Consider the following 27060-nt stretch of genomic DNA (forward strand, 5'->3'; position numbering starts at 1 on the left):
AGGAAAGCAGTTAAAAGTAAAAGCTAACCCTCTTCCTGTGTCTGCTTCTCGTTACCCATATTGATTTTGTAACATGTTATGAATGACGTCTCTCCGCCAGACACATCAAAGTATCTAACCATTAATAGAAGAAAATACCAGTGATTCACGTACCAAGATTATTTAGTAGGAAAGTGTGCAAAAGTCCGCTTTTCAGAGTGAAAGAGCCAAACCCATTTAAAAAAGAAAAAAAAAAAAGGGAAGGAAAAAGAAGGAAAACTACATCAGTTTCAGTGATCCCTGAAGTCTAACTTCTGAATATGCAAGCAGGTTGGATATTATGAAGAGCTGTCAATACTTCAGAGCTATGGATGCCAAAGCAATTATGTTTGCAAACCTTGAGATGCATCAGCCTAGTTTTTTACCTTCTGACTTGGGAGCAGGGAAGCAATTTGGCTCAATATTTAGGCAATTAATGTTGGAATTAACTCCAACTTGCGAATTTTAAGGAGTTTACAAAAACTACAGCCAGATATAAATGAACTCTATGGCTCTTTTGAAAGAATCACAGTTTCTGAGTTGGGCATTAACTTCAAATCAGCAAAACCAGTATTTTAAATGTGAGTGGAGATAACGTAGGGCTCTGATGTTGCTGTCCTTGCCTGAGCTTGGAGACATCACTAGGCACAAATTGCTGGATCTCCAGCCCTGATGTCTTACTGATAGCAACTGAACTCACAGCCTAGGGGTGAAGTGATTTACTGGGTTGAGGGAAGGTGAATTGGGAACTGGAAGTTTTCTGATCAAGATTCATTCTTCTTTCTGCCTATTCTTCCCCATAGGAAAGAAGCATCTCTCTACATGGTTTCTCCAATGATGACATGGGCTGTTTGAGTTAGTTTTGTAGGAACACCTCACCTGCTGGTCTCCTTTCCCCTTTGTAAAATGGGATCAGCTGCCATGGTGGGCTTGGACTGGATCTCAGTGGAGAGGGGAGGTGGCAAGGCATGACTGTGGGAAGGGATTTGTGTTCAGTCATGTCAGAATGGTGCTGGTATTTTATTGTGAGAAGGCAAATTAAGGTTTGAAATGGTTCAAGTCTCAATGGAAGACACATCAAAGCACAACAGACGAATTAAATGTAAGGTCAAGGTTTTGTTATTGCTGTATTTAGACAAACATGAGTTGCCACTTGTTCTGGTTTTACTGATAAGTGATGTGAATCGTGAGGTCATGGGAGGGAGTTTTGGTCAGCTCTCTAGTTAAAAATTGGCTTCACATTTTTTCCAGGATAGTGATGAATTGATGTCCAGGAACAATGAAAAAATAAGTACCGTGACATTGAAAATTGAATTCATTTGATGGATAGCTGCTTGCAGTCAGTTGCAGCAAGGAGCCCCCATATCATTACAGAAGATAAAGATCTGGTCTAAACAGTTTTTACTCTTTAAATTTTAGATTCTGTTATTTAAAAGATGCTTCCCTCCCATGCAGGTTTTTAAGTTGGAAACAGGTGAAGGCTCCATTTAATGCCTTCTCACCTAATACTTACTTTATGAATGACTGCATGGCAAGAGAAACCTTCAGCTAAGCCTGTTCAGGAGTTTTCAGTCAACATAGGCTGCCTTAGATGCCGTGCAGTAGAGTAGATGTTGAGTAGGTTAAGTAGAGGTTGACAGAAAGCAGCCTAATTCAAGTGTCATCTCTGATTTCCACTGAAATGGGAAAAGTGTAATTTGCACATACAAAGGCTGGGAGAGTAAAAGAGAGTTCACTTATTGACCACAGATGAATCCTCACACTTATTTTCCTCTTTGAGTATCCTATAGCACAACTAGCATCAGCCTAAGTGAAGTGTTTAAGATGGTCTGACTTTCATAATGGCACACACAGCAATTTTTTATTTTTTTTTTGATTGTCTGCCTTGAGACACGTAGCCAAGATGGTCAGCATGTCCCTGGGGGAACCACAGAGAAGGTCACTGCTACAACAACATGCAGCAGCACTGGCAGGGTAACCCCATGAACTGCCTGCCATAGGGCACCTTAAATTGCCCAAAGCTTGGGAACATGTTTTCCTAATGCCAGAAATGGGTATTTGTCTTGTGTACTTCCTAAAATTATAATCTTGATATGTAGGTTGAAGTTGTCTTATAATGTCTTGTAAAGTTTTTGAGCTTGTAAGTTCAATATTAATGTATTAGTGCTGAAGGCTTGGTAGGTAGGTCTGTGTCTAAGGAAGCAGACACCCCTGGAGAAGAGAAGGCTCTGGGGAGATCTTAGAGCAGCCTTCTAGTACCTAAAGGGGGCCTCCAGAAAAGCTGGGGAGGGACTCTGTGTCAAGGGGTGGAGTAATAGGACAAGGAGTAATAGCTTTGAACTAAAAGAGTGAAGATTTATATTAGATATAAGGAAGAAATTATTTACAATGAGGTTGGTGAGGCGCTGGCACAGTCTGCCCAGAGCAGCTGTGGATGCCCCATCCCTGGAGGTGCTCAAGGCCAGGCTGGATGGGGCTTTGGGCAACCTGGTCTGGTGGGAAGTGTCCCTGCCCATGGCACGGGGGTTGGGACTGGGTGATCTTTAGGGTCCCTTCCAACTCAAACCATTCCATGATTCTATGAAGTACATGGCGTTTAGTTGCAGAGCTTACTACTATTAAATACATGCTTTATGGTTTATCTGTTTTGGAATTTAAATACAGATTTGCTAAAAATCATTTGAAATCCTTTATTTCTAATAGCCTTTTCTCTTTTTACCATTTAGACAAATGTGAGTGACTAATGTTTTCACAGCAAAGACTAGCCATATTGCTTTCAGACATATGTACTGCCTGGGGCAAGTGTGTTTTGTTTCATTTATATAAATATATATATATATATATATATTAGAACTAAACTAGTGAGCCTCAAGTCTTATTTGCCTGCTGGCTCTCTCAGTTCAGGAGCTCATGAAATATGGTTGTGAATTGTTTGAATATGTATATATTTTGAATATGTAAGATCTTTCAGCATTGATCAACAAGGATGCAACTAGTATCATCACGTTTATTATCATCAGTTACACCAACTGGACAATCGGATCACTTGAGCTCAAGAAAGTCTTGCAGGAACCACTTTGCATTCTGACCATCTCTCTCAGCTGGTTCCTGAGGTGACTTGAAATGGCAATGATCCTTACACAAAACACAGCAAAGATATTTCTGCTTTTCTAGTCAGCATTGCAAATCACTTAGCAGGAATTGGTGGAACATTTCAGAACAGAGAAGCCATTCGTAATTTTTGAGGGATGGAGGTTTACTCTGTTCAGGTTTAGTTTGTTTTAAGCCACTATATAGCACTGGCAAAGGTGGAGACAATTGAACTTCTATTTATTTTTCTGGTTTTTCCATTATTGTAAGGCCAAAAGAAATCACAGGCTCTTGTGGCCAATGCGTTACTTCCTCGGTATTAGGGCTGTAAGTCCCTGGCAAACTGCTTACATGGATACGAAGTGATCTTTTAACATACCCAAATGAGTTGTTCTATTTAGTTGATTTTTTTTTCTTTTAATCTCATTAGAGGCTTTTTTGTTTGAAAGTGGGGCACACAGAGCTTAAAATAAGCCAGGTGTTGATACTAGGCTTGGACTTTAGATAGTTGGAAACTAACATGTTTGAGTTTTGAAAGGATGGAGAAAATTTCAGAGAAATGGTGAGTAGAGTTTTAGAGAGAAGTACTTGGAAATGTGAAAAAATTTGGTCCAGTTTTAAAGGGAGTTAATATATAAAAATTCTGAACCAAAGTGTTACACATGATGATTAATGTATAGAACAAGCTGTCAATATTAGCAAAAGGAATGTATGGCTACAAGTAAATTAGCCATAATTTTTGCAGTATATAATTATACTTTTCTGATGGATCAAGAGAGTAGTTTGATTTATTTTTTTCTTTCCAATTTCAAAATAATGGAAGTTTGATTTTTGTGTCTGTGTGGTCTCTGGTGATTTAAGGTTTGATTTTCATTTCTTCCAGGCACTTCCATAACCTTGGGAAAGTCATTTCATCAGTTTGTGATTTTGGTTCCTCACTGAATTCAAAAGGGTAGTAACGTGAAACCTGCCTGTGATACACTATTCTGTTTATGTACGTTTTACCTGTAGATACTTCTACCTGAATATAAATTAATTATGCAACAGAAAAATGAAAGTCGTTTCTGGCAAAGAATACTTAGTGAAGAATAATCAATTTGAATCTCACAGTTTTATATGATGATACATAATGGTATAAGTAACCTGACTGCATTTTTGAGAAATAGTTATGTGGATAGTACAGGAGATGTTGAGCTTTATTTTTTGATTAGAAGATTTTTGACTAATCCTTATCATTGATGATAGAAGTTCTATGTAGAATTTGTCAGTGCTGCATGCAAAATGTAGCCTATAATAAATTTTGATGTTAGAGTTCATTCCAAAATATCTGCGATCCACCAGCCTATAAGCTTATAAAAACATAATTAATTTTAGTTAAGGAATGTGCAGAATTTTCCTTGGTAATATTTGGCTTTACACAGCGAGTGGGCAAATATTCCTCGGAAATCTGAGAGACTGTGATGTGAAGCAACAAAAAGCAACGTACTGAATACAGTTACATACAGAGGTATTAATAATGCATGCAAATCACTTGCTATTTTCCAAATGCTTAATTCCTTTCCTGTCTACAAGGACGGAGGGAACAGAGATATACAGTGTAGGCAGGAGTATGCAGTGGATGATTGTAGGACCCTGCTCTGAGTAGAACTGCACGAATGATGGATTTTGCCAAGTCTGGATTTGTGGATGGTTCTCTTGCATACTAGAAATCTATGTTACAGAAGAAAAGGGGATTGCCTTTACATACCTGGGTATAGCTGTGTGGATTTTCAGGAGCACAGAAATACATACAAAAACACACATAGGTGCACGTGGCCCTGCTACCCTCCAAAAATTCCCTTTGACCCTCAGAAGTGAGATGTGTTATATGTCAAAGAGACACAGTAGGAAGTCACAGACCAGGGAAAGGAGAGCTGATAGGGCCTAGTTTGTCAGTATTATCCGAATTGCTGTTAATCCCCCTACACACTGCAACACAGTGATCATCAGCAGTGATTTCCACTGTAGGTGGCAAGGTAGGAACTGAATTTACCTCCTTAGTTTCTGTACCCAAAGAAAGTATTGTCGAGTTAAAAGCCGTCTTCACAATTGTTTTTAAACAACTGACTTATACTAATTAAAGTCTGTATTTGGCCAAACCTGGTTATAAACAATTCATGAAGATCAAGAGATGGTGTTGTTTTTTTTGTTTGTTTTGTTTTTGTTTGTGGTTGTTGTTTGATTTTTATTTTATTTTTTTTCCCTAAAGGAGTCATGGGCATGGAGTCCTTGTAAGGAATTTTCTAACTGTCTTTATAAACTGCTTCTAATCTAAGATTAAATTTTCTTGACGTAATGGTGTGAATAAGTATAGTTCTTATGGTTGTTTCAGGAAAAAGTTGTCATAAAACAGCTGTGCATTAACCGGGCATGTTTAAGGCCTACAGGAGGCTAAATGCCTGGAGAGAAAGGTTTCTGTGTTATATATTCATGATGTTTTATTTACATCTGTGTAACAAAAAAAAACAAATCACGCACTGTATGTTTTCTGATCATATGTATTATTTTAAAATATATACAAACTTGTTGCCACAACAAAAGCCCATGACCTGTCTTTAATTTCCTGGCATACCCTTCAAGGCACAAACCAGTTTGGCAAAGGGGCTGGGTTGCAGTCTCTGGAAGTTGCTACATCCCAGTGAGGCAAGGAGGAGTGTCTCTGATTTCTTTCCTAATGTGCCTGCACATACTTCATCCTGGTGTTGTTTTCTCCCTTTCTGAGTTCAGGTTGAAAAGAACTGTGGAGTTTCCCACAGGATCTCTCCTAGGATATCTCTGGTGAAAACACCTCCAAAATTATGGTAAGTGCACGGCAAAATTGAGCATGTTCATGGTTAAGGTTATTTTTTATCTTGGGAAATGTCAGTGGCAGTTGGTAGCAGTCTGGGGCGATTAGGTGCTGTTCTCAGCAGAAGGTGGAGAGCCTGTGGAGTCACCCTCTTTGGAGGTATTCAAAAGCTGCCTTCACATGGTGCTGGGCAACCTGCTCTGGGTGGCCCTGCTTGAGCAGGGGCTGGACCAGATGGACCCAGAGGTCCCTTCCAACTCCAGCTATTCTGTGTTTTAATGTGGTGGCATGAAGATGTTTAGTGTATGCTCTAAGCAGTTATTGGGCTACAAAACTACTGAGAGCTCCTCTTATTTCCTACAAATGCTTTAGGCAGTAGTGATGTGCAGAGGGGGAGGCTAATATTGCCAGAGAAAGGTGCAGCGTTACACCAGCCTCCAGCAGTCTGAGAATAGAAAGTTTCTCCTAGCTTACTTAAAATACAGAAGGAGCTGTACAGAGAAATCAGTTCAGTCTGTCCTTTTTAAATCAGTAGAGATTTAGAGATTTATGTGCACCAGAGCTGTTGCTGCTACAATATAAATACCTGAAGAATAATGGCTTTGTGGCAAGAAGGAGCTGCAGTATTTGGATTATTCCTTCTGTTGGTAACTTCCAAGGTTTCAAGCTAGCAGAGCTCAGGGTTTTGAGCTAGCAGAGCTCAGCATTTCAAGCCGGAGGAGCTGAGTGACTGCCGGGCCTGTGGCACAGGTTTGGGATGGCAATACCCAGGGCTAGCTTGGGATGAACTCTGCACCAGTGCTGGTGGGCGGCGAATGTTTTTGAGTCTGTGGGTGTTACTTTTGGCAGGTCTTCTGTCTGGAGTGGTTCTGAATTTGGCTTATTGTATTCTAAAAAAAAACATTCGGAGTACTTGAGCAGAATAATGTTTCGTATACTGTTCTGAAGGAGTTTGATGGAAAGGACCGCCAGACTTCCCTCTGCAAATGGATAATCATAATGTTTCCAGATGGCTTAGGTGATTTTGCCTCAGCAAGAGGCAGGAAACTAGGAATAATCTAAGGCAAAGGTAGGCAATATGCTTTGTGTTTGTTCTAATAGGGGATTTGTTGAAGTAGGAGACAGCAAGCCAAAGGTGGTAATAGAGCTGCCTGACAAACAGCACGGCATACTTCTTAGTATTGCCACAGGAACAGCTTTGGAAAAACTTATGGTTAGTTTTTTTAGCACTGATATTTTTTCTTCTGGAAAATGCCATTTGGTCAAAACTATGTTTTCCCTGCTGGAAAAACGAGAGTTCAGTAATGCTCTGGATTTTTTTTTCTGTGTGGGTGGGAGAACAGTGAGGAGGGAGAGAGAAGCATGTCCTACTACAGGGAAAGTGTCAGTTCCAAGTAGGTAAGCTTCTGGTTTTGCATTGACTTTTTTATTTTGTGTGTGTGTGCATTGAAGCCAAAATCACCTGAAATAAACACTTCAGTTTTACCATACACAATGCTTTAATTTACTTGAAATCCATTTTAGTTGTTCTAATTTTGCCTCAAGGAAAATACTTCTGTTGATATTCAATTGGAATTATTTGGCTAAAAATAAATACATAAATAAAAATAGCCGACACTCACAAAAGTGGAATTTTCCACTGAGATGAATCTTAGTTCCAGCAAGTCTTTAATCTGATGTATATTGTTCAGGTGTTGAAATAATTAAGTGGATGGTTGCTTCATGTATTTAGTTTTATCAGGCTATCCAAGTGGTACAGACTACAATAGCATTACATTATATTCTAATAGGGTAGTAATTATCCTGTTGTATTTATTCTGGACCCCACCTGGGATGGGCATGTCAAAATTTTCCATATCACTATAATCTCATACTTGAGTTCATAAAGTCCCACCCTTCTGGGATTTTGTCATGTGCACATGTGCTACTTGATTAACCTTGTTAATTTAAAAGTTCATGATACCTAGTGAAGACCTTGAAATTGTGCATCACTGCAGCATCAACTGAACATCACGCACTCTTAGAAAGACGTATACTCACTAGTCTTATTTTGTAGGTACTGCCTCTGTCCGGTACTTTATGTGGTGAATACCTTTAATGGGTCAAGATTCATAATGCTGAGAGGTGCACTTCATCTGTCACAGCAAGTCCAAACGGTAGTTACTTTGGATGACTTAACTCTTGGAAACCCTATCTGGTACCTTCCTAGGACACAGCAATGTTCAGACTGCCCTGAGGGTGTCTACAGAAGCAGGCCTTGCTTTCACCAGGGTGGATTAAGTTTTCCACAAAGCTCTCCAAATTGCTGTGTGTGCACAATTCTTGTGGTGATTTTTTTTTTTTTGGTGGTGGTGGTTTACTTTTGTTGTTTTGTTTTGATGTTAGTTTTTCCCTTTCGTCTTTGGCAGCTTTCTTTTTTTTGGCATACTGCATTCCAGGCCTTGGTAAAACTGTGGGCCTTACATTTTAATACCACAGTGTCAGGTATGGGACCATGCAGGTTTGATAGGAACTTGCTGAAACAGTTACAAAACGGAAATTAGAAAATAGATGCCTGGACTCTTAGGTATGATTCTTGTGCTGTTGCCTCTCATTTCCTGCTGAAGAACGCTGAGAGGCTGATAGCCATAGAATCATTAAGGTTGGAAAAGGCCTCCAAGGTCATCTGGCCCAACCATCCCCCTACCACCAATATCACCCACAAGACCATATCTCTAAGCACCATGTCCAACCTTTCCTTGAACACTCCCAGGGACAGTGACTCCACCACTTCCCTGGGCAACCCGTTCCAATGCGTGACTGCTCTTTCTGAGAAGAAATGTCTTAATTTCCAACCTGAACCTGCCCTGGAGCAACCTGATGCCATTCCCTCTAGTCCTATCGCTAGTTATCTGTGAGAAGAGGCAGATCCCCAGCTCCCCACACCTTCCTTTCAGGCAGTTGTAGAGAGCAATAACGTCTCCTCTGAGCCTTCTCTTCCCCAGACTAAACCACCCCAGTTCCCTCAGCCACTCCTCACAGGACTTGCATTCCAGGCCCTTCAGCAGCTTCATAGCCCTTCTCTGGACACGCCTCAGGGCCTCAATGTCTTCTTGTGTGGGACCCAAATCTGAATACAGTGTTTGAGGTGCAGCTTCACCAGAGCTGAGTACAGGGGGATGATTTCCTCCCTGGTTCTGTTGGCTACACTACTCGTGGTATAAGCCAGGACCAGGATGCTGTTGACCTTCTTGGCCACCTGGCACACATGTGCCATGAGGCACACACCAGATAAAGGAACACCCAGGACTGGAAAAGAATTGTGGAAACATAAATGTCTGGTATTATAAAAGAGGCCAGAAATACCTTTTTTTTTTTTTTTTTTTTTTTTTTTTTTTTTTTTTTTTTCCCAGGCCTAACAATTGCAAATTGCATTTGGAACCGAGCTTGCTGCTGAAGTGTGGAATTTGTCCAATGTGGGATTGAGCAATGCATTGTTGTGTTGAGAACAGCACTTTAGAAACTGAAGTGCTTTGCCAGTGGATCAGAGGGGAATTCTGAAATGTAGAGGACAATTCTAAGGTCAGAGCTTGTGCTGTGCTAAGCATATTTGACAAAAACATCAGCAGCTGAAGCTGAGGGTCTTCAGTGTTTTGTGGAAGGGTCTGAAACTGGCTGTCTCTTTTTGGAGTCAGCATAACTCTCTCTCTCTCTCTCTCTTTCTCTCTGTCTCTCTCTCTCATAACAAAACATTTCAGAGTTCTTAAAATTCATGCTAGTAACTCAATAGTCTTAAGCCAAACCATTATGCTTTCAAGTCAGTGTGTAAGTATAAAAGTGTAATGATAGTCTTGTCAAATGATATTGAGGCAAAAACCTTCAAACCTCTTCTGAAGTGGTAATCGTGCTGATGGGTGGGCAGAAGTTACGTCCTTAAATGGTGTTGCTGTTCATATCTGAATTTTTGCCAAAGAAAATTTTCTAAATAAGCTTGGCTCCCTGAAAGCTAGTTGTAGGCTGTGTTTGCATCTGGACGTATCTGGATAAAAAAGCTTGCAGTGTAGTCTTGTTGTATTTGAAACATCATCCCTCAAAAATTATTGGGCATTTCTAGACGTTGGGCTTTATTCTTTTTGCCTTGTACAATCAAAGTTTGTTTGTGCACCTACAGATTCTTCCCTATCTCTACCAATTGCTTTTCTCGTCTTACTTGCTTCCTCATTCTTCTCAATCATTGCTGCTTCCACACTCATTTTCTTTCCACCCTTTGCTACTTTTTCCATTAGCTCCCAGTCATATGGCTACTTAAGCCAACATCAAGATAATGTTGCGCTCTACTCCTTTCAGCTCAGTGATAACCTTGTCTGTCTCCTGTTGTTGCCTCTCTTCCTTTGAGCCTTCGTACAATGTAGACCGATCTTAAATCCGGGATGGCCAGAGCATGGTATCTGGGAACCTCAGCTGCTGTGTGGGGGCAGCATCCAGGCATAGAACAGGCAGCAGTTGTGCTGCTGGAGCATACTCCTCCTGTGCAGGCTACAGTTGACTGGTTTTTCCATCATTCCCCCAGGATTTGGCCTTACAATATCATGCTTTTAACTACTTGCTCTAATTATGTTAAAATGCTCATAGGTAACGCGTTAATGAACATTAGTAGATTTTCCCCTCCTCTAAATGTTTCCCATTTTCACTTAAAGTTGATTATTCACAAACACCTGAGGAGAGGCACTAATATGTTCTGAATTGGTGCAGCACATGATACTGATGTTCTTCACTTCCACTTGGCTGTTGATGAATCCTGTTTTCAGTCTGGCCTGCATGTTTTTATTTGTCATTGTGTTTCTCTGTCCGTTAGCCAGTTTTGATACTGTCAATTCTGAGCAGCAATTTGCTGAGCTTTAAATAACCCAAATTTTGAACTCGCTGACCGGTATTATTAAATAGTGACAGGATTAGTCAAGGAGAAAGGGGGGGGGGGGGGGGGGGGGAAGGTTCTTGACGAACTGACCTAATGCAATTGAATGGACTAAAATTGGCCTTGTCATTCTTCCTCTTGCTTTTAGGAATCTCAAGGTAATTATAATTGGCAAAGCCAGTCATGCTATATCTCAAAAAAGCTGAAGTTATAATGCAGTTTTCTTCTGATGATTTGCCTTTACCTCTGAATTTATATAAATAAAATAGTAAGAAAGTTAACAGTTGCTTTATCTTACGGTGTACACATCACATAAACAATGTACCAGAGGTAAATTAAAGGCAAATATCCAAGCAGAATAAAATAATAATAATAAGAAAGTGGACTAGAGAGCAAATGCAGCTGATGCTAAGGAAGGCTGAGTCTAGTCCCACTTCTGGTGGTTTGGTTAGTTAGAAGCCATGGTTATGTTCCACATGAACTGCAACTTCGTATATGTGTTTTGCATTTATTAACTATGTTATGAAGATGATACAGACAGAGATGAAACTGTTATGGAGGATTTGGGATGGAACAAGCATGCTAATGAGCCTATGCAAAAATGCATCTATTAGCCAGATGGTGAGTTACACTGGCATCAGCTTCTGTTTACCATCTGTTTAACACTCAGAAAGAGGAAGAAAAGGAGCTAGAAGTGGTGTAGAGGAACAGCAAACAGTAACAGTATAGTAACCTTCACAATCTGTCCTGAATGCTGTTTCTCTCAAGTAGTTAGAGTGAAACACCTGTTTCTTGCATCTGGTACTGGACACCAAACTACTGAGAACTCTAAGTTTATCAAATGCTTAGTTCTCCCCTGCATTCTCCAACCCCAGCATTCCCTGAAAAAAAAAAAAAAAAAGACCGGTAGCCCCTCATAGTGAGAAAAATACTTTAAAAAGTTCAAAGCAATTTACAATTAAAGTAAAAAACAAACAAAAACCACACGCTTTAAACTGTTAAAAAAATGATTATCACTGGGAGGAAAAAGAAAAAGGTCCTGAATTTAGAGAGAGAAGGACTTAAGGTCAGGACAGTCCAGTAACCTCATTAAAATGCTCATTTAAATGCAGTTTGCAGTCTAAACTTATCAAACTATAGAGTGACAAAGTCAGGGAAAATAATAGCCCAATGTTGTATTGATAGAGGTCAATATTTTAGGCTAAAAGTGGAAAATTCTGAGTTGATTAACAGTGTCCTTATGCAAAGGCAATTTAATCTTAAATTTGATTTTTGCTTGCTCACTAGAGGGTAGCAGAGAGATTGAGTGAGAGCATTTTAGCACAGCTTGTGCTCAGTAGAAATGAGTACACTTGCTAGCGTCTGCATTCTTAGACAAATTTGGTGCCCTTCAAGCTCCTTGGTATACCAGACAGCCTGTGTTTGATGCTGAGTGTAAACCAGCGCTGTAAAACTCAAGAGCATCCTTAATGCAGTTTGATACAATTCTAAATCATTCATGGTTTTAGCATTGTTAACAATTGAATGAGAATATATATATATATATATATTTAGCTTATAAATAAAAACATTTTCAGGATGCACAAATTTTGCAGGAAGCACATTTCCAGTTTGACGATATTGTGCATGGGAGACACTTTCCAATGTAAGAACAGACCAGGTTAAAACAAGACCTTGACCTTGGAGGGGTACTGCTGTTCTAGGCTGTGCTGGTATACATTCTGCTGCAGTAAACACCCGTAGCCCAAAATCTCTTTAACTACTCCAATGAAAGAAGCTGTTACACTGTGCTCAGTTGCCTGCCTGGTTAGCACACCCTTTGCAGGTTTGGAAGGCATGCTGGCACAGAGCAGGGACTAGGAAGCCCCCCAAAAGAAGTGCTAGGCTTTCCTGAACTGAAGCCTGTATCTCAGCATGACCAGAGATCTCTGTGCAATATGCTACATGGGAAAATTACAAAATATTACAATGTTTACATTTTTTCTTTTACAAAATTCTCATTGTTCATCATTGTTTTCCAGTATATCCCTATTTCATGCATTGTCTAGCCTTTCTGCTTTTTCCTTTCTAAGTCTTATTTTTCCTTCCTTTTGAATCTTCTTGCATCTTATCTGTTTTAATCTTCCAGTAATAGAGACTTTGTGGCATGTTAAACATTACTGCCTCAAAATTCAAGAGATTTCAGCGTGAGTTACTTCTATCCTTTCCAAGGTACAGCTCTCCAAAGGAATATCACGAGAAGAGCTTCAGAAAGCTGCGCTGAAGTGTGGCCATACCATACTCCTATGGTATTAACAGGGAAGCCAAAAATGTTACCCCTGTAAAAGAGGGCTCATTCTTGTGTGAGCCCTCCATGGCAAATGGGATGGAGGGGTGTCCTGTTAGGTGTTGCCCAGCTCAATGTTCCTCCTGTCAAATGGCTTCTGTGGAAAAAATATTTGGGAATCCTTTGAGTGGATCATCTCTTGCCATTAAAACCTTTCTCATTTTTACCTCACTTCTTGTCTGAATTCCAGAAAAAGACTGAAAGCCACAGAGGGGATTCATAAATGTGCTCCTTATTAAATATTATGAGAAACAAAAAAGGAAGCATGTTGATGTAGAGAACCGTCCTCCTTGTTTTGCTGATTCAGATGTTTCATGATTAAACATTTCGAAAACAAAACTGAAATATAAACTCACTTTGTACCCTGTATAAGAAATTAAATATGGTCCTTTTCATCAAATTGAATTACCACATCAGTCTTCAAAGACTTGGGAGGCTTTGGAAACTTCATGTTGCAGCACAGCAGACAGATGTCCTGTCTACGGTTGAAGCTTTATTGTGTTTCACTTGTGTGATGGATCATGTCTCTGCTGTTCTTTTATCTCTGTTATAGAAGACATTTTGGACTTTGATTCATACCGGGAGTGTAAATAATGCAATTGGTTCTGATATGCTCCAGTGAGAGTGAGCCATCAGATGAGCGAAGGCCAGATAATATCTCATCTACCTGAAATATAGATTGGAATTTGCTACAAAACCAGCTATATTGCCTATCTTCAATGAATTTCTTATGCATTTTTTATGAATTCTTTTAAAGCATCCTTTTAAAACAAATTTCTAAAAAATTATGAAATTAATATAGAGAGATTTACAGCTAGATATTCATCCCTCCTCTGAAGCTGCTCAGGAAACTGAGATTTGGATAGCAGTTCAGAGACCGTCATTCCACCACAGCAGTACTTAGCTCAGTCTTCAGAAACTACTTACTCTTCTTTCCTTCATCACAAGAGGCTCACATCTGTTTTTCCCCCTTGCTTTAAGTCTGTGACTTTCGACTCCTCCTCCTCTTCCCCTCCAGTCTGCAGATTCCTGTACAGCAAATGTACGCCAGCCTGCCAGTGTGCTCACTTGTCTTCGCCAGGGGTGAGAGGAGCCTACTACTCTCTGTTAGCATACTTGTGCAAAGACTTTAAAAAGCACTTCAAAAACACACTTTCAAAACAGTGTGTCACGAAGCGTGGGGAATGTAAACACCCGTGATGCATAGGTAATAAGTGCTGCCCTAGAACATGCTCATCACGAATAGGGTAGGTTTAAGACTTTCCAAGTCCCTATCTCCACAGTCAAGTGTAATATTCCAGTTAAAAATAACTGTTTTGAAGTCCACATTTGTCCAGGATCCTGCTAGCAGCTATACATTGTGTTTGTTAAAAGTACAAAACCCCAATACCCTCTGCCCCAAAACAACATGAACACCAGCCTATCTCAGTCTTAGGACTTTGATATTTCTGTCATTTTGGTCTTAAGGTCTCTAGCAATTTGGGAAACTGGTGTTTGTAAACCTACCTTCTGTCTCTGGTATTGTTATATGGTCTTTTCCCCTGTGTCTTCACCCTGTGTTTTTTGTTCAGAATTTTTTAAAATATAAGCACCAAACTGCTGTGTTTTGGGTCCTGCCATCTGGTTCATAAACCCTTAAGTGGGTTGAAACAACGTCCCTTTCTTTTGGCTTCTCAAGCTGCTTTTCTACACAGAAGTGATGTCTCCATACTTTAAGGATGTCTTTCCAACGGAAAACCGGCGTTGCCAATATCATGCACAGGACGATGCATTATTGTAGGCACAAAGGTGACATTAGCACCACTGGACACCAATGTTTTGTGTCAAGCTACTCCTGTGGTTTGGGATCCTGCTTTCCCCAGTGCTAGCCTTCGGCGAGGCTGATAGCCTTTCTCCTGATGTTTCCAACAGATGTTCTCTCAGTATGGGGGGAAGAAGGCCTCACCTTCATAACCAAAGTGCAGCTCACCTGGATACACAGATGAATCTACAGTATTAAATGGCAACATCAAATCTTCTATCAGCAACAAAATAGAAATGTAGGGATTTCTTATCCCTGCTTATCTATCTCATCTGCTTTTTTCTTTAGCATTCCTGATTATCTATCTCATCTGCTTTTTTCTTTAGCCTTCTTTTTTATTAGTCAATGTACACTTTTTCTTTTTTTTTTTTTGGTGTGTGAGCTTGTCTATTTATGCTTAGAAGATGACAATCATTTTATTGACACTATCAAATCATAAGTGTGAGTAATGTGTTTCAATGCGTATAGCATATGTGTATCAATATTTAAGAATTTTACGAGTTTTCTTATATGGTATTTATAACCCCCCAGAGTATTTTGCATGTATTCAGGCCGCTTCAGTTCATGTGCTTCATCTAATTAAACTGGACTGTTGATGTTGTGTTTCTTTTTTTCTTTTTTTTTTTTTTTTTTTTAAACACATCAACCTTGATGGCCTCTCATTAATAAATAACTTGTTAAATGATAAATTCCTGTGAGCATGGACTTATTATTCAAGAAGGTAGTGAAAATAATAGCTGGGAAGGCACAGAGTCATCTACAAATTTAGTTTATGTAAAGATAGCCTAGATTATGGAAAGTATGCAAAACCATGCAGGGTTATAAATGGCAAATGTGTGTGCATATGCATGTCATTTCCACAAGCTATTCAACCAATTTTTGCTCAGTGCCAAACCTTGCAACTTTGTTATTTCCACCTCACAGTGTTTGACACTGCAGACATATGTTAAATACGTGGGCCTGCAGCTGTCCCTGGTTTGTTCTATAGAAATGTCTTTACCTTCCCCTCTCCCCAGAGCGCTGGTAACTGCTGCTGACTTTGTGCCAGTGCAAGGGCACTGTCTGGGTAACGGCAGCCCTCCTTTCCCTCCGTATTTTCGTACCCCTTTGAAATTGTCTTCTGGAAAGCTCCTCCACGGCAAGGTACAAGCTGCATTAGTTTGTAAGGAAGAAGAAAAGACAATCTTAGACAAACAAACCTCTTTATCACTTACAGCATTATTCATTGGTAGTATAATAAGCATTTTTGTTTCTTTTTTTTGTTTTTTTTTTTTTTTTTGTTTTTTGTTTTTTTTTTTCTCTCTGGGATTTTGTGTATTTACTTTGCATAGGTAGGACCTTTTGTAAATTGTTTAATACATAGGCACGCGTGTATGCGGCCGTGTCTGTGCAGTCTCATGCCTGAAGTACATGTCAGCACTCAAGCTTGCTGTGAGTTCCCTCTATTTAGATTCCTTGTTACTCAGTCCCAGCGTAACCTTATTAAAAATTGCCCAAAGCACTGCACTTCAAAAGAGAAACATTGCATTGCTTTAGGTGAATATAGGCATCCCCTGAATACAGGCATCCTAGGAAAACTAGGATTGTACTTGGTGCATGTGCATCTACACAGCATCTAGAAACTTAGTTTGGACACTTGACTGATGTCAGTAGTAATGGGTTGTTTCAATTTTTAGTCTTTGTGCATTATAGTAATAAAAAACTGCAGATATTGTGATCCGTGAGTGCCTTTATCATTCTCCATTAAGGCCCTTTTCTGTCTCTCCCCTGCTTATGTTTTTGGTTAAGAAGAAATGTGGGTTTTAAAGCTCGTAAGCGGCTGATTTCACATAGACCACATAAATGAGAGTTATGAAAGCACAGCGTGCTCGGTGCGGGTAGGGCTATGCTGACCTTGCCTCCCTGAGGACCAGGAGCATTTTGGCTGCCATTCCACACTCTTTCATTTTTATTGGATATTTGGAATATCTTCATTGAGAAGTTACTGGCCTTTGTTGCAGATTTTAAGGGTATGACCTATAAGATATGGAGGCAGCATGGATTGTCCGCAGGGTGCCTGAAGGTTTAATACTTTAAAATGTTTAATATATTCCCACTGTCAGGAATGCCCAGAGAAGGGAGCACAGGGGAAGCTACCCTCCCCAGCAGAGCTTTCTTTGCAGCAATGGAAGCCCTTATTCAATGGGATGAGAGACTATTTCTACTGCTTTAGCATTTTTTTTTTTAATCTCCCTCATACTTGTGGATGAGGAAGTGTATTTTGCACATTGCAAGCATCGACTTTCTCAGTAGGAAAAAAAACACCACGGTGTCATATGAAGCCCTACAGTGGGCTCCAATCCCTGGGGCTAGCTCAGGAAAGTCCCCTTTATATCTAAAGGGAAACGGGGTGTTTCCGTGAAGCCTCGCCTGCTTTGTCTCAGTCAGGCATGTACAAATGCAGGATTAGGGGATGCAGTTGAAGTTGCACAATAGTTTGTTGGTGCATAACTTGTGTCTGTTGACCCCATGGCCATTGCCGGCATGCTAATGCCCAGACAGATGGAGTCAGCAGTCACTTTCACTGCTTCTGCTTCGTAAGAACAGGCAGGGGAATAAAGCCAATGTCCGGGGGAGATTAAGGCTACTCGCACCAAAGTATTCATTTGTCAAGTCCTCATGGTGGTGGTGGAAACTGTAGGGGAACTGGTTTTTACAAAGTTACTCATTTTCTTTTGCCGAGGAAGAAGGCAAATTGCAATCTCAGGAACTTGGCGTCTCACTGGATGGTTTCTCATGCTTATAGGAGACTGACTGATTAGTAGGTGATGTGGGCAGTGAGAGCTTTCCGGCTCACCTACTGTCTGCTGAAGTGCTGACACGTGAGTACGCAATGTGCATGGCTTCCTTGTCCGATTTACATTTCGGTGATAATTTGTTTGGGTATCTCAGGGTAGAGCTAAATATGTTAATGATTTTCATTTTTCCTGAGGATTTTGGAATCTGGCCCTCATTTATCTTAATGATTTGTCTAACCTCCAGTAAGGTTTTGAACAACTGTGTAGGTTAAGGAAGCCTCAAGAGAAGCAAGGTGGTTAACTTCATCGAAACTTAGTGGAGTTTGGACACATGAGTTATTTATGATCTTTTGAAAGCCTAATTGGTAGTACTACTGCTTGTTTTTCTGTTTTCCAAAGAAGCACAAAGCAGTGCTCGTAAGTTTTAAGTACTTATTATTTTTTTTTTGTTCAGGACTCTGTAGTGCTTGTGTCTCTTGGGTTATGTTAGTGCTGCATGCTCCGACTGCTCCACTGCAAGAAAGAAACTGCTTAATAATGTTAATTCACTGTTTTGATCGGAAATCTTTGTTGTTGCTTCCAAGTAAGAAGGAGCGCCTTCCCGTGTTTCCTTGTAGTGCTCTTGTAGCATTACAGGCTGGCTTTGTTCTTTTCTGTTCTCGCCAGGGAACTACCCTAGTTTCAACAGCTCGGCCGACTGCTTGCCAAGCTGCCTCCTCCAGCACCGCAGACCAGCTTTGAGGGGGAGATGAGGGAGTTGTTCTGCAACAGCAGGCTAAGGCACAGCAAGCAGCAGGGGCAGAAACGAACTTTTAAAGGCTGTGTTTAGAAATCTGCTATTTTAATGTGCCAGCAGACAGGATGCATCTAGACAAGAAGAAAAATGGTTATTTTTTAATTATTATTTGTGCTGTCCTTAGCTTTAGTAGATCTTGCTATGTAGACTGTTCTCAGAGGTTACATGGTGCATTGTTGACTTTTATGAATAAGCTCGGTGGGGCTAGGGGGAGAACAGCAGTGGGATCTAAAATATGCATTATCGTTATAGATTTTTTTATATATTTTTTTTTAATAGTGGCTTCTCTCTTCTCTATTCAACTTTCCTGCTCTCTTCTGAGCACAGCACAGACATCCCCAGACACTGCTGCCAGCAGCAGGAGAGGAGCAATGACTCCTGCCTACAAAGGGATGCAGCAGCCCGCCGGGGCTTTGATCCCGGTATGGAGGGCATAAGGAAAACATTGAGGAGAAATATCCAAACAAGGACTTGAAAGAGGTTGCTGGCAATAAAACAGAGAGGTGAGAAGAGAATTTCATCAGAAAAAAAGAAAGCTCAGACAGCTCTGAGCCCTTCTGCTTAACCTGGCTGCAGTGAGCTTTCCATTTGCAGGTTTTCCTTTTGGTTATGAGGAGATTAGAAAGTAGTCAGTGAGTGAGTTAGTCAGTGACTGTGGAAGTGGTTTTTGGGGAGAGAAAGAGAACTAGAGAGGGATCCAATCTGTCATGTTCATCCTTGAATGGAATTTTCTTTGCTCAGACATTCAGAGGACCAAAAAATACTACAGGCACTGTTTAGTGTCACTAGTGCTCTGTGCCCTCAGCAAACTGCTCTCAAGTCATTCAGAAAAATCTACTTGAGTCTTTTGCATACAGATTTATTTTTATTTTTATTTTATTTATTTTTTGTCTCTAGGTGTTCTTAATTTTTTTTTTTGGAAGCTGACAATTCTTATTGAACAAGCATTGTCTGTAGTTTACATGCACTTTTATTACTAACATGAAGACTTAAAACTTGCTTGTGAAGAAAGTAATAACTGGATAATTTCTTATAAATACAACTCAACATTTCTTATGCATGGTGCTTGGCTTATATGAAGCAAGAATTTCTATTAGTTACATATACAATTACTAGAAGCAGTTCAAAAAGTTCAGATGATGGCCAACAGCAGCTATTTTACTTTTTCAAGGAGAAAATTTCAAAAAAGTCTTTCAAGATAATACAAGATTTAAAGTGAAAGTGAAATGCTTGATACTTCTTTGGAAGTGTTTGACCAGATTTGGGTGTGATGACTGCCTGGAAGGCTGAGGCTGTGTGTGTGTGTTTAACTAATATGATTAATATCACTACGGCAGCAGAATTCAGTAAAAATTCCCAATGCAACTGTTAAAGATATGTTAACATAGAATATAGAGATGTATTCCTGCAAAGATTAATGGTTTTTCATCTACTCTTGAAATGCTCTTGAATTTCAGAAAGTACTTTATGACTGGGTTGATATCTAGCTCGTGTTATTAATGACTTAATCGTAATATAGATACAAGGTATTCATCTCTACATCTTGCTGACTTGGTACGGCAAAACAGAGTTTCAGAAAAATGTCTATTAAACTAAAAAGGAGAAAAATAGCACCATCAGTCCAATTGTATGCATAAACTGTAGCACCTTCTCTCAGGCTATGACACCAGCCCCCCTCCAGGCTGCTGCTTATCTCATCTCCAGGAAAGTGAAAAATGGCTCAGGGTAACGGATGAAAAAAGATGGCATGAAGTTTCATGATTGCCATAAATCTTCGTGCAAAAAGGCTCAGTAGCAATGGTACAGCTTTTTGAGATGTACTTCTTAAATGTTCTGAATGGATCACCAATTGTCTTTTTTTGGCACAGTGAACTGAAAGCAGTAGTTTTAGATCCCTGTTGTTCTTTTTCTGATGGCAGTAACAGTTGTGATAGTAAATTTTATCAGGTAAGCTCAATTTAGCAAGTATTTAAGAACACAGATTTTAGTCTCTGTCACCACTTTTCTTTAAAGATTAGAAAACAATTTGAAATAACTTTCTGAATTAGGATTTTGGATATGTTTTACTTCCACGGGAGGTTCAGGCTAGATATCAGAAAAAGGTTCTTCACTGAGAGGGTGGTTGGGCACTGAACAGGCTCCCCAGGGCAGTGGTCATGGCACCAAGTCTGTCGGACTTCAAGAAGTCTTTGGACAACACTCTCAGACACATGGTCTGATTTTTGGGTGGTTCTGCATGGAGTCAGGAGTTGGACTCAATGATTCTTGTGGGTCTCTTCCAGCTCGGGATATTATGTGATTCTATGATTGTATGATCCACTGTATAGTGCTCATCTCATATACCAAATGCTATCTATTTCTGTGAACCTGGCAATTACTCTGTTACTTTCTGAGAAAAACAAAGTGGTGGGAAAATATTTTTGAATAATGTGAAACTAATAGTTATAAAAATCTTTAAACTTGATGATTGTGTCTTATCTGCTCCTAGCCTGTCATGTACAAGTTGAGGCGTAGAGAGGTCAGATGGAGTGTTCACTTATGTGAAGGAAAAACGTGCTTGAGTGAAAAACATTAAATAATTTTGTGTGTCAAGGACTGAAAGGGTGAAACATCTCCGAACTTGAGTTATTAAGACTGCTCCAAACTGAGTTGTTTTCACCATGAATCTCTGAGGTTGGTGAGAGCTTAACCAGTGATTTTAACGGTATGTGGCACACTCAGTGTCCCATGGTGAAGCTGCTTGATGCTGAGCATCTCAGGAGAGGAGGTTTGCAGCAACGTGGTTAGCTGCTTGGAAGAGACCCCAGTATTATCTGTGTTAAGGAACAGGATTCACTTTTCTGGCACTGGAAAGGATTTCTTTTTCTTTTTTATTTAAAAAAAAAAAAAAACTTTTAGCTTTGTATTGTAACAAATATATACAAATATATATATAATATATATATAAAAGTGAATGCAATTCAGCTGATAAAATTTGCCCATGTATTGTCTTGTTTAAACATTATATTTATATTTTTAAATTTCCTGAGTCCAATTGCCTCAGCCAGACTCTGAGTCTGACAGCTGATGTAAATGGAGCTGGGCCTTTCAAAGTCTTTTGAGGACTGGCCCTGTATATTTGTCTGTTTTTATCCATAGAAAACAGAGCTATGGCTTACTGAACTGCATAAATAGTATTTTCCATTGTTCCTAACAGAGTGTACTTCAATTACTGTAACTGATTGCGTCCGCATTTTCCAGTGCTAGATTTCCTATTTGTTGTGTCTAAGTATGTATTTAATATAAGGACACAAATATTTGTAATATAACAAGCTTTAGATTTGAAAAACATTTGTAAATAAACGTGAGTAGACATAAAAGATTGCAGTATAAAATAAATACAAAAGGAGTAAAGTATCTCAACATCCTGCAATGAGCTTATGCCCCAGTACCGTGCCTGAGGCTCAGTGGACCTGTGGTGATTCCTCACTTAGTAAGCACATACAAAGTCTACCACTAGTGTAAAGCAGACTAAATAGCGGATGAAACTAGAGCTCACATCATTTTGTAGCCTTTTTTTTTTTTAACAAAAACATGGTTTTATCTGTTCTTTGTTCAAAATTTTTTTCAGCTCTCTTTCTGTGTGACTCACAGTAAATAAGCTGCAGATAGAGTTGTTGCAAATAAATCAATGCAAAGCATTATATGTGGGAAATGCTTTCTAGCATTTCCTTCCCTCAACCATCATTCACATTGCCAGTTTATGCTAATTTATCAAAACTATTCACTTATGAATTTGTGGGAGGAGGGATTTTTAAGGCATTTTATAAATATTAGCAGAAATTGAAAGCAAGGCCTCTTTCTTCTCAGGCAGATGTTGGAAACCGCTAGGTTTGCAGCATCACTCTTCTCTCTCCCTCTCTCAATAACTTATTTGATGCAGAGTGTAATTAGCTCACCAAGAGACCTTGTCTCAGCACTTCCCACCACATGTTAGTGAAAGGTTGGTTTGGTTGGTTTGGGTTGTGGGTTCAGGCTGAAGCTGGAAGAGGCGGGAATCAGAGCTTGGCTCTCCTGCATCACTCAGGTCTGCAGCTTTGTGGTAAAGGGTGTCATCACAGGTGAAATAAATGGTATTCACAGAGAAGGGGCTGGTGTAAGCTCTTCCTCTTTCCTCTATTTTCCCATCTTCTGGCTTAGACATATTCCTGGAGATGTCTGCGGGTTCTGCCCTTCAATTTTTGAGTTTCCTCCCTTGCTATAAGGTGTCCTTAGGCATCTCCAGTAGGTGTGCAGAAGCAATAGGCACTGTTTAATTAGGCACTGTTTAATTAGGCACTGAATATTCACTGTTTAATTGTGGTTTTCCTGGCAAATGAAGGAGCAGATCTGGACTTTGCCTAAAGAAGCATGCAGGAGAGTACACAGTGGTAAACCGAATGCAAAGTGGTAGGATGAAATTTGCATTATTTGCTGCTGCCCCGATGCCTCAGGGCATGCAGTCAGTCTGCAGGCTGGCGTATATATTGAGATGAATGGTGAAATTAAAAAAAAATAATAAATTAATTTTTATAATAGCTAATCCTTTTGTAGGCTGTTTTGATGCTTTAGAGTTTCGTGTTGGTTCCTCATGGAAAAAAAAAATAACAACCTATTATTCAGCAACTCAGTTGCATATGATGAAAGGTTTGTGGTTGGAAGCCATGAGAAAGGGCTTATTAATTTTCTCTGCCGTGTATAAATTAGGTATGTGAGGAACTAGCTGAGGTAGCAATTAAAACTGAGTTACTTACAAATATAGGCATGTGGACACAGAGTGAAGGAATGAGAATTTTGGAAAGGGTTTTCTTAGTTTTTCTTATCTAGAGGCATGTTTTATTTAAGACCACTGTTTGTAAACTACATGTCCAACACAAGAACTGAAATTGAAATTTAGATATTAGGGCAAGAACTGTTATTTTGATGTGATTGCATTGTCTCTTTAGTTCTTTTACAGATTATGTCCACCGTTAAAACTAAGTTTTATTTTTTAGGGAATGAAAACCGAAACAATTTTTAATTTATTTCCCTTCTTACAGAATTTTGTAGTTATACAGCTATTTTTCAGCAGAGATTAAGAAGTCTTGGCTCAGTTAACTAATTGTACATATTTGCTCTGAAAGCTCAGTCTAAAATCTGCAGCAAAAATTGATGTTTCATGTTTGTGGGGTTCTTAATATTCTTAGTGAGCTAGAAGATTCTATAAGCAGTCAACATCTGTGGCTACAATGGTTCAGAGGCCCTTGGCTTTATTCTACATTTAATAGTTAAAAAAAAAAAAAAAAATTGATTTTCCAGCAGGACTGTTATGATAAAGGACACATTAATTTTGTGTGATCAGGGATAAATAACAGTAACATCTGTTCCAGATGTTAAAATAGCTAAAGGTTAGAATATGAGCAAGTCACAGCTGTTGTGACTCAGCTTTCTAGGTCTGCACAGGTATCCAGCAGGTTGGAATCTTATTTAGGTGTATGGGAACTGCCCCACCAAAATTGTAGATGCCTTTTCTGGCAGGGTGATCCCCTCCCATCCAGCCCAGTGTAACTACCTGCATTCATTCCCTGGGCGGTTGTTGGAGACCTACATCTCTGGACATGTGCAACAGGCAATCCTGCCTGCTTACCTTAGGTGTCTGGCTTTATCTGTCAACTCTGTAAGGAGCACGGATACCTCAGCGGACCAATCCAGACAGTTTAACTTCAGTGCCTGTCTGCCACATCTTGTGTGAGTGTCTCAGCTGAGGGAGTGTGAAGTTGTAAGCACTGTCTGCTCTTTAAGTTGGGTTTGGGCCATTCGACAGCCAAGAACTCAACAGTCATAGAGGAAATGAAGGTGGAGCCAGACTCCAAGGCAGTGATTAGGGTATTCACCTGTCTGGTCCCTGTTTCCAAGCCAGTTCTTGCTTTTAAAATGCTTAACCAGTGATTGAAAGCATAAAATGCTTACATATGCTTCCATCATTGCTGCCACTACTGCAGACTTGGCCACATCTCATTTTTCAGCACATTTAAATAACTTAAGCTGTATGCTGGAGTCTGCCTGTCTTGTAGCACAGCTGATCAGCAGATGCCTATCCACCATAAGCATGTCTGTGGGTAATTAAAGCTAATGCATGGGGAACTTTTCCTAGAAACATAACTAAGGAGTCACCTATTGAGTTTTAGTGCCTAGAAGGTCAGGTAGTTCTGGATAATGGGTGAATGATGTCTGTCATACAACTTAAGTAGGTTTTAAGTTTCACCTTGGCATTTTATTTCTTTTGCACTTTGTCTTTCTGCTACCTCTGGGCTCCCAGGGGAGCTCTTCGCATGTGGTTCCTTTTGTGGCTTCCCCTCTCTCATCAGCAAATTACTGGCCATCACTCACGCCTCTTCTCATCGAAAACTGAAACAACTGTATGTTAAACTGAAGCTATCTAGACTTTTCTTAAATATAGTCTTTCCTCTTTTTTTATGACAGGAATACTCAAGTGAAGCTTATCTCAGAGATGTTTATGAGCTGATATTCCTGGCTTCTTCAGTGTCTATCGATGAAAGCGTTGGTTATGTCTTTTACCTCGGACTTGCAGGTGTTATCGTATGTATGTGTGAAGGAGGGAAGAATGCAGTATAGGGAAAAGGGATTTTCTGCCAAGTGAGTACCAGCTCTGACAAATGGATGTCACTTGACTTGCACACCACCTGTTTTGTCTCTTGTCCTTTGTTCTCACCAGTGTATGCTGAGCATGCCCAGGAAAATGAATTGCATTTTGTCTTTATTAACTACTTTGCCGTCTTATGAGGGCAGACTTACTAGACCTTTCTTTGCCCAGGTCATGACAAGTGAAGGAGTTAGTGGAGCTGGCACATTTCTTTTAAATTGGAAGAGATCAAGAGGAGATGGAGCAGTAGAGGGTGGGAGTTCTTGCTCTGCAGATGCTGCTTATTTCCTGCACTCATGTCCACAGACAGTAAAACCAATATCAAAGAGGGAAATGAATCAAACATATGCACCTCCATGCTTGTTCTACAGCAAATGGTGATTTTAGTACAATCATTCAAAGTTATTTATTTTGAGGTTCACTGATATTAAAAACAATTTTTTAGTTGGGGATAACCTTTGCTGTAAAAATTCTGTTTCAGTTGCAAAACCTGCATAAAGTACTGAAATAAATATTAGTTAAAAAAATAGTCTTTGGCATCAGATTTCAAATGGCATTTAGATGTTGTGTCCAAAGAGTGTCACCTGGATTGATAATGTATTAGTTAAAAAATTGAACCCTGATTACTTTTAGGATGTGTATTTTGTATTTCTGTCAGTGAACAGTACAATGCTTTTGTGTATTTCCTGAGGTCTTGGTGACAAAGTTCCTTTGTCATTAACTGAGAATTGTGGGAACTATTTCCAGATCAAGTTTTATGCTTGATCAGTTGCACGTGCTTACTCTAATGATATTAACTTAAAAAAAAAAAAAAAAAAAAAGGTCATGTAAATATATATTGTTGGGAAATAATAATGTATAAGCAAAGCTAGGATCTGCTTATCAAATAGTTTTCAACCAGATAACAAGCCAGAACATCACCCTGACTAAAAGTGAAATATGAGAAATGAAATTTAGTTTGTAGAGATTTGGTTTTGCAATATTTTGTCCGCCTCCAAACACAGTGATGCCAGATCAGACATCGGTCTGTGGTGATACAGTTTTGTTCATTTAATTTGCAACTGTTTTCCTTCTATTGTAGCCTGTAACTAAAAGCTTTAGCAGAAGAAAGTATTTTTAAGGAAAAACTGAAATTTGGTCTAAGTGAGAAACTAGCATACAGGAATTGTAATAGGGACTAAGGCATGAAAGGGGGGAAGGAAGAAAAAGGAAGTGTTTTAGGAAAAAAATAAGTTCAGGGAGGCCTATGAAAAGATGTGTCATTTGAAGCACAATACTAACTAAATGATTACAGAGGGAGAGTGGGAAGAAAAAGTAAAATTGCCACTGGTTTTCTACACCTTACTTACAGTAAATAAAAGCTGTACATTTCCTCAGTAGCATTATTGCCTCTTTAAAACCTACTTAATATGTGCAGTAAAAAAAAATAAAAAAAATGTGTAGATGTATTTCATCACATTTCCAGGTGAAATTTGTAGTGCAGACATAATTTGGTATTACAGAAAACTACCTTTGTCTTATGCAGTCTTATGAGTGAGTGTACAGAGACTTCAATGATGTTAAAGTGATTTAGCTGTTACCCTATCCCATGCTGGGTATTCTTGGAGCAATGATCAGCTCTCCTTGTGTCATAAAAACCTTTGAAAGGTGATGTGGGGAGGACTGATTGTTGGTATAACAAAGTACAAATTAATTATTTTTAACAATTATTCTAGTATTTCAAAATGTAAAGTTAACAATTCAGAGTAAAAAAGCCACTTCAGAAATCCTGTTCCAGAGTTCAGTAAGCAAGGTTATTAAGTTAATATTCTGAATCCTATCCTGATGCTTTCAAAAATAGCATCTAGTGAGTCACCCATTGGACAAACTC

General features: G+C 39.4%; 1 protein-coding gene across 1 annotated transcript in view; it reads left to right on the forward strand.

Annotated features, from left to right (window-relative positions):
- LOC310893991 (uncharacterized protein) overlaps positions 1-27060 on the forward strand; it is a 90868-nt gene that overhangs the window by 60065 nt on the left and 3743 nt on the right. Inside the window, exons 5-7 of the mRNA XM_083823630.1 lie at positions 5875-5948; positions 7992-8091; positions 25010-25183. Of these exons, the coding sequence (XP_083679756.1) occupies positions 5875-5948; positions 7992-8091; positions 25010-25162 (327 nt within the window). The 3' untranslated portion in view covers positions 25163-25183. The remainder of the gene's footprint in view (positions 1-5874; positions 5949-7991; positions 8092-25009; positions 25184-27060) is intronic.

Source organism: Anser anser (assembly GCF_964211835.1).
Source record: "Anser anser genome assembly, chromosome: 2".
NCBI classification, from domain to species: domain Eukaryota; kingdom Metazoa; phylum Chordata; class Aves; order Anseriformes; family Anatidae; genus Anser; species Anser anser.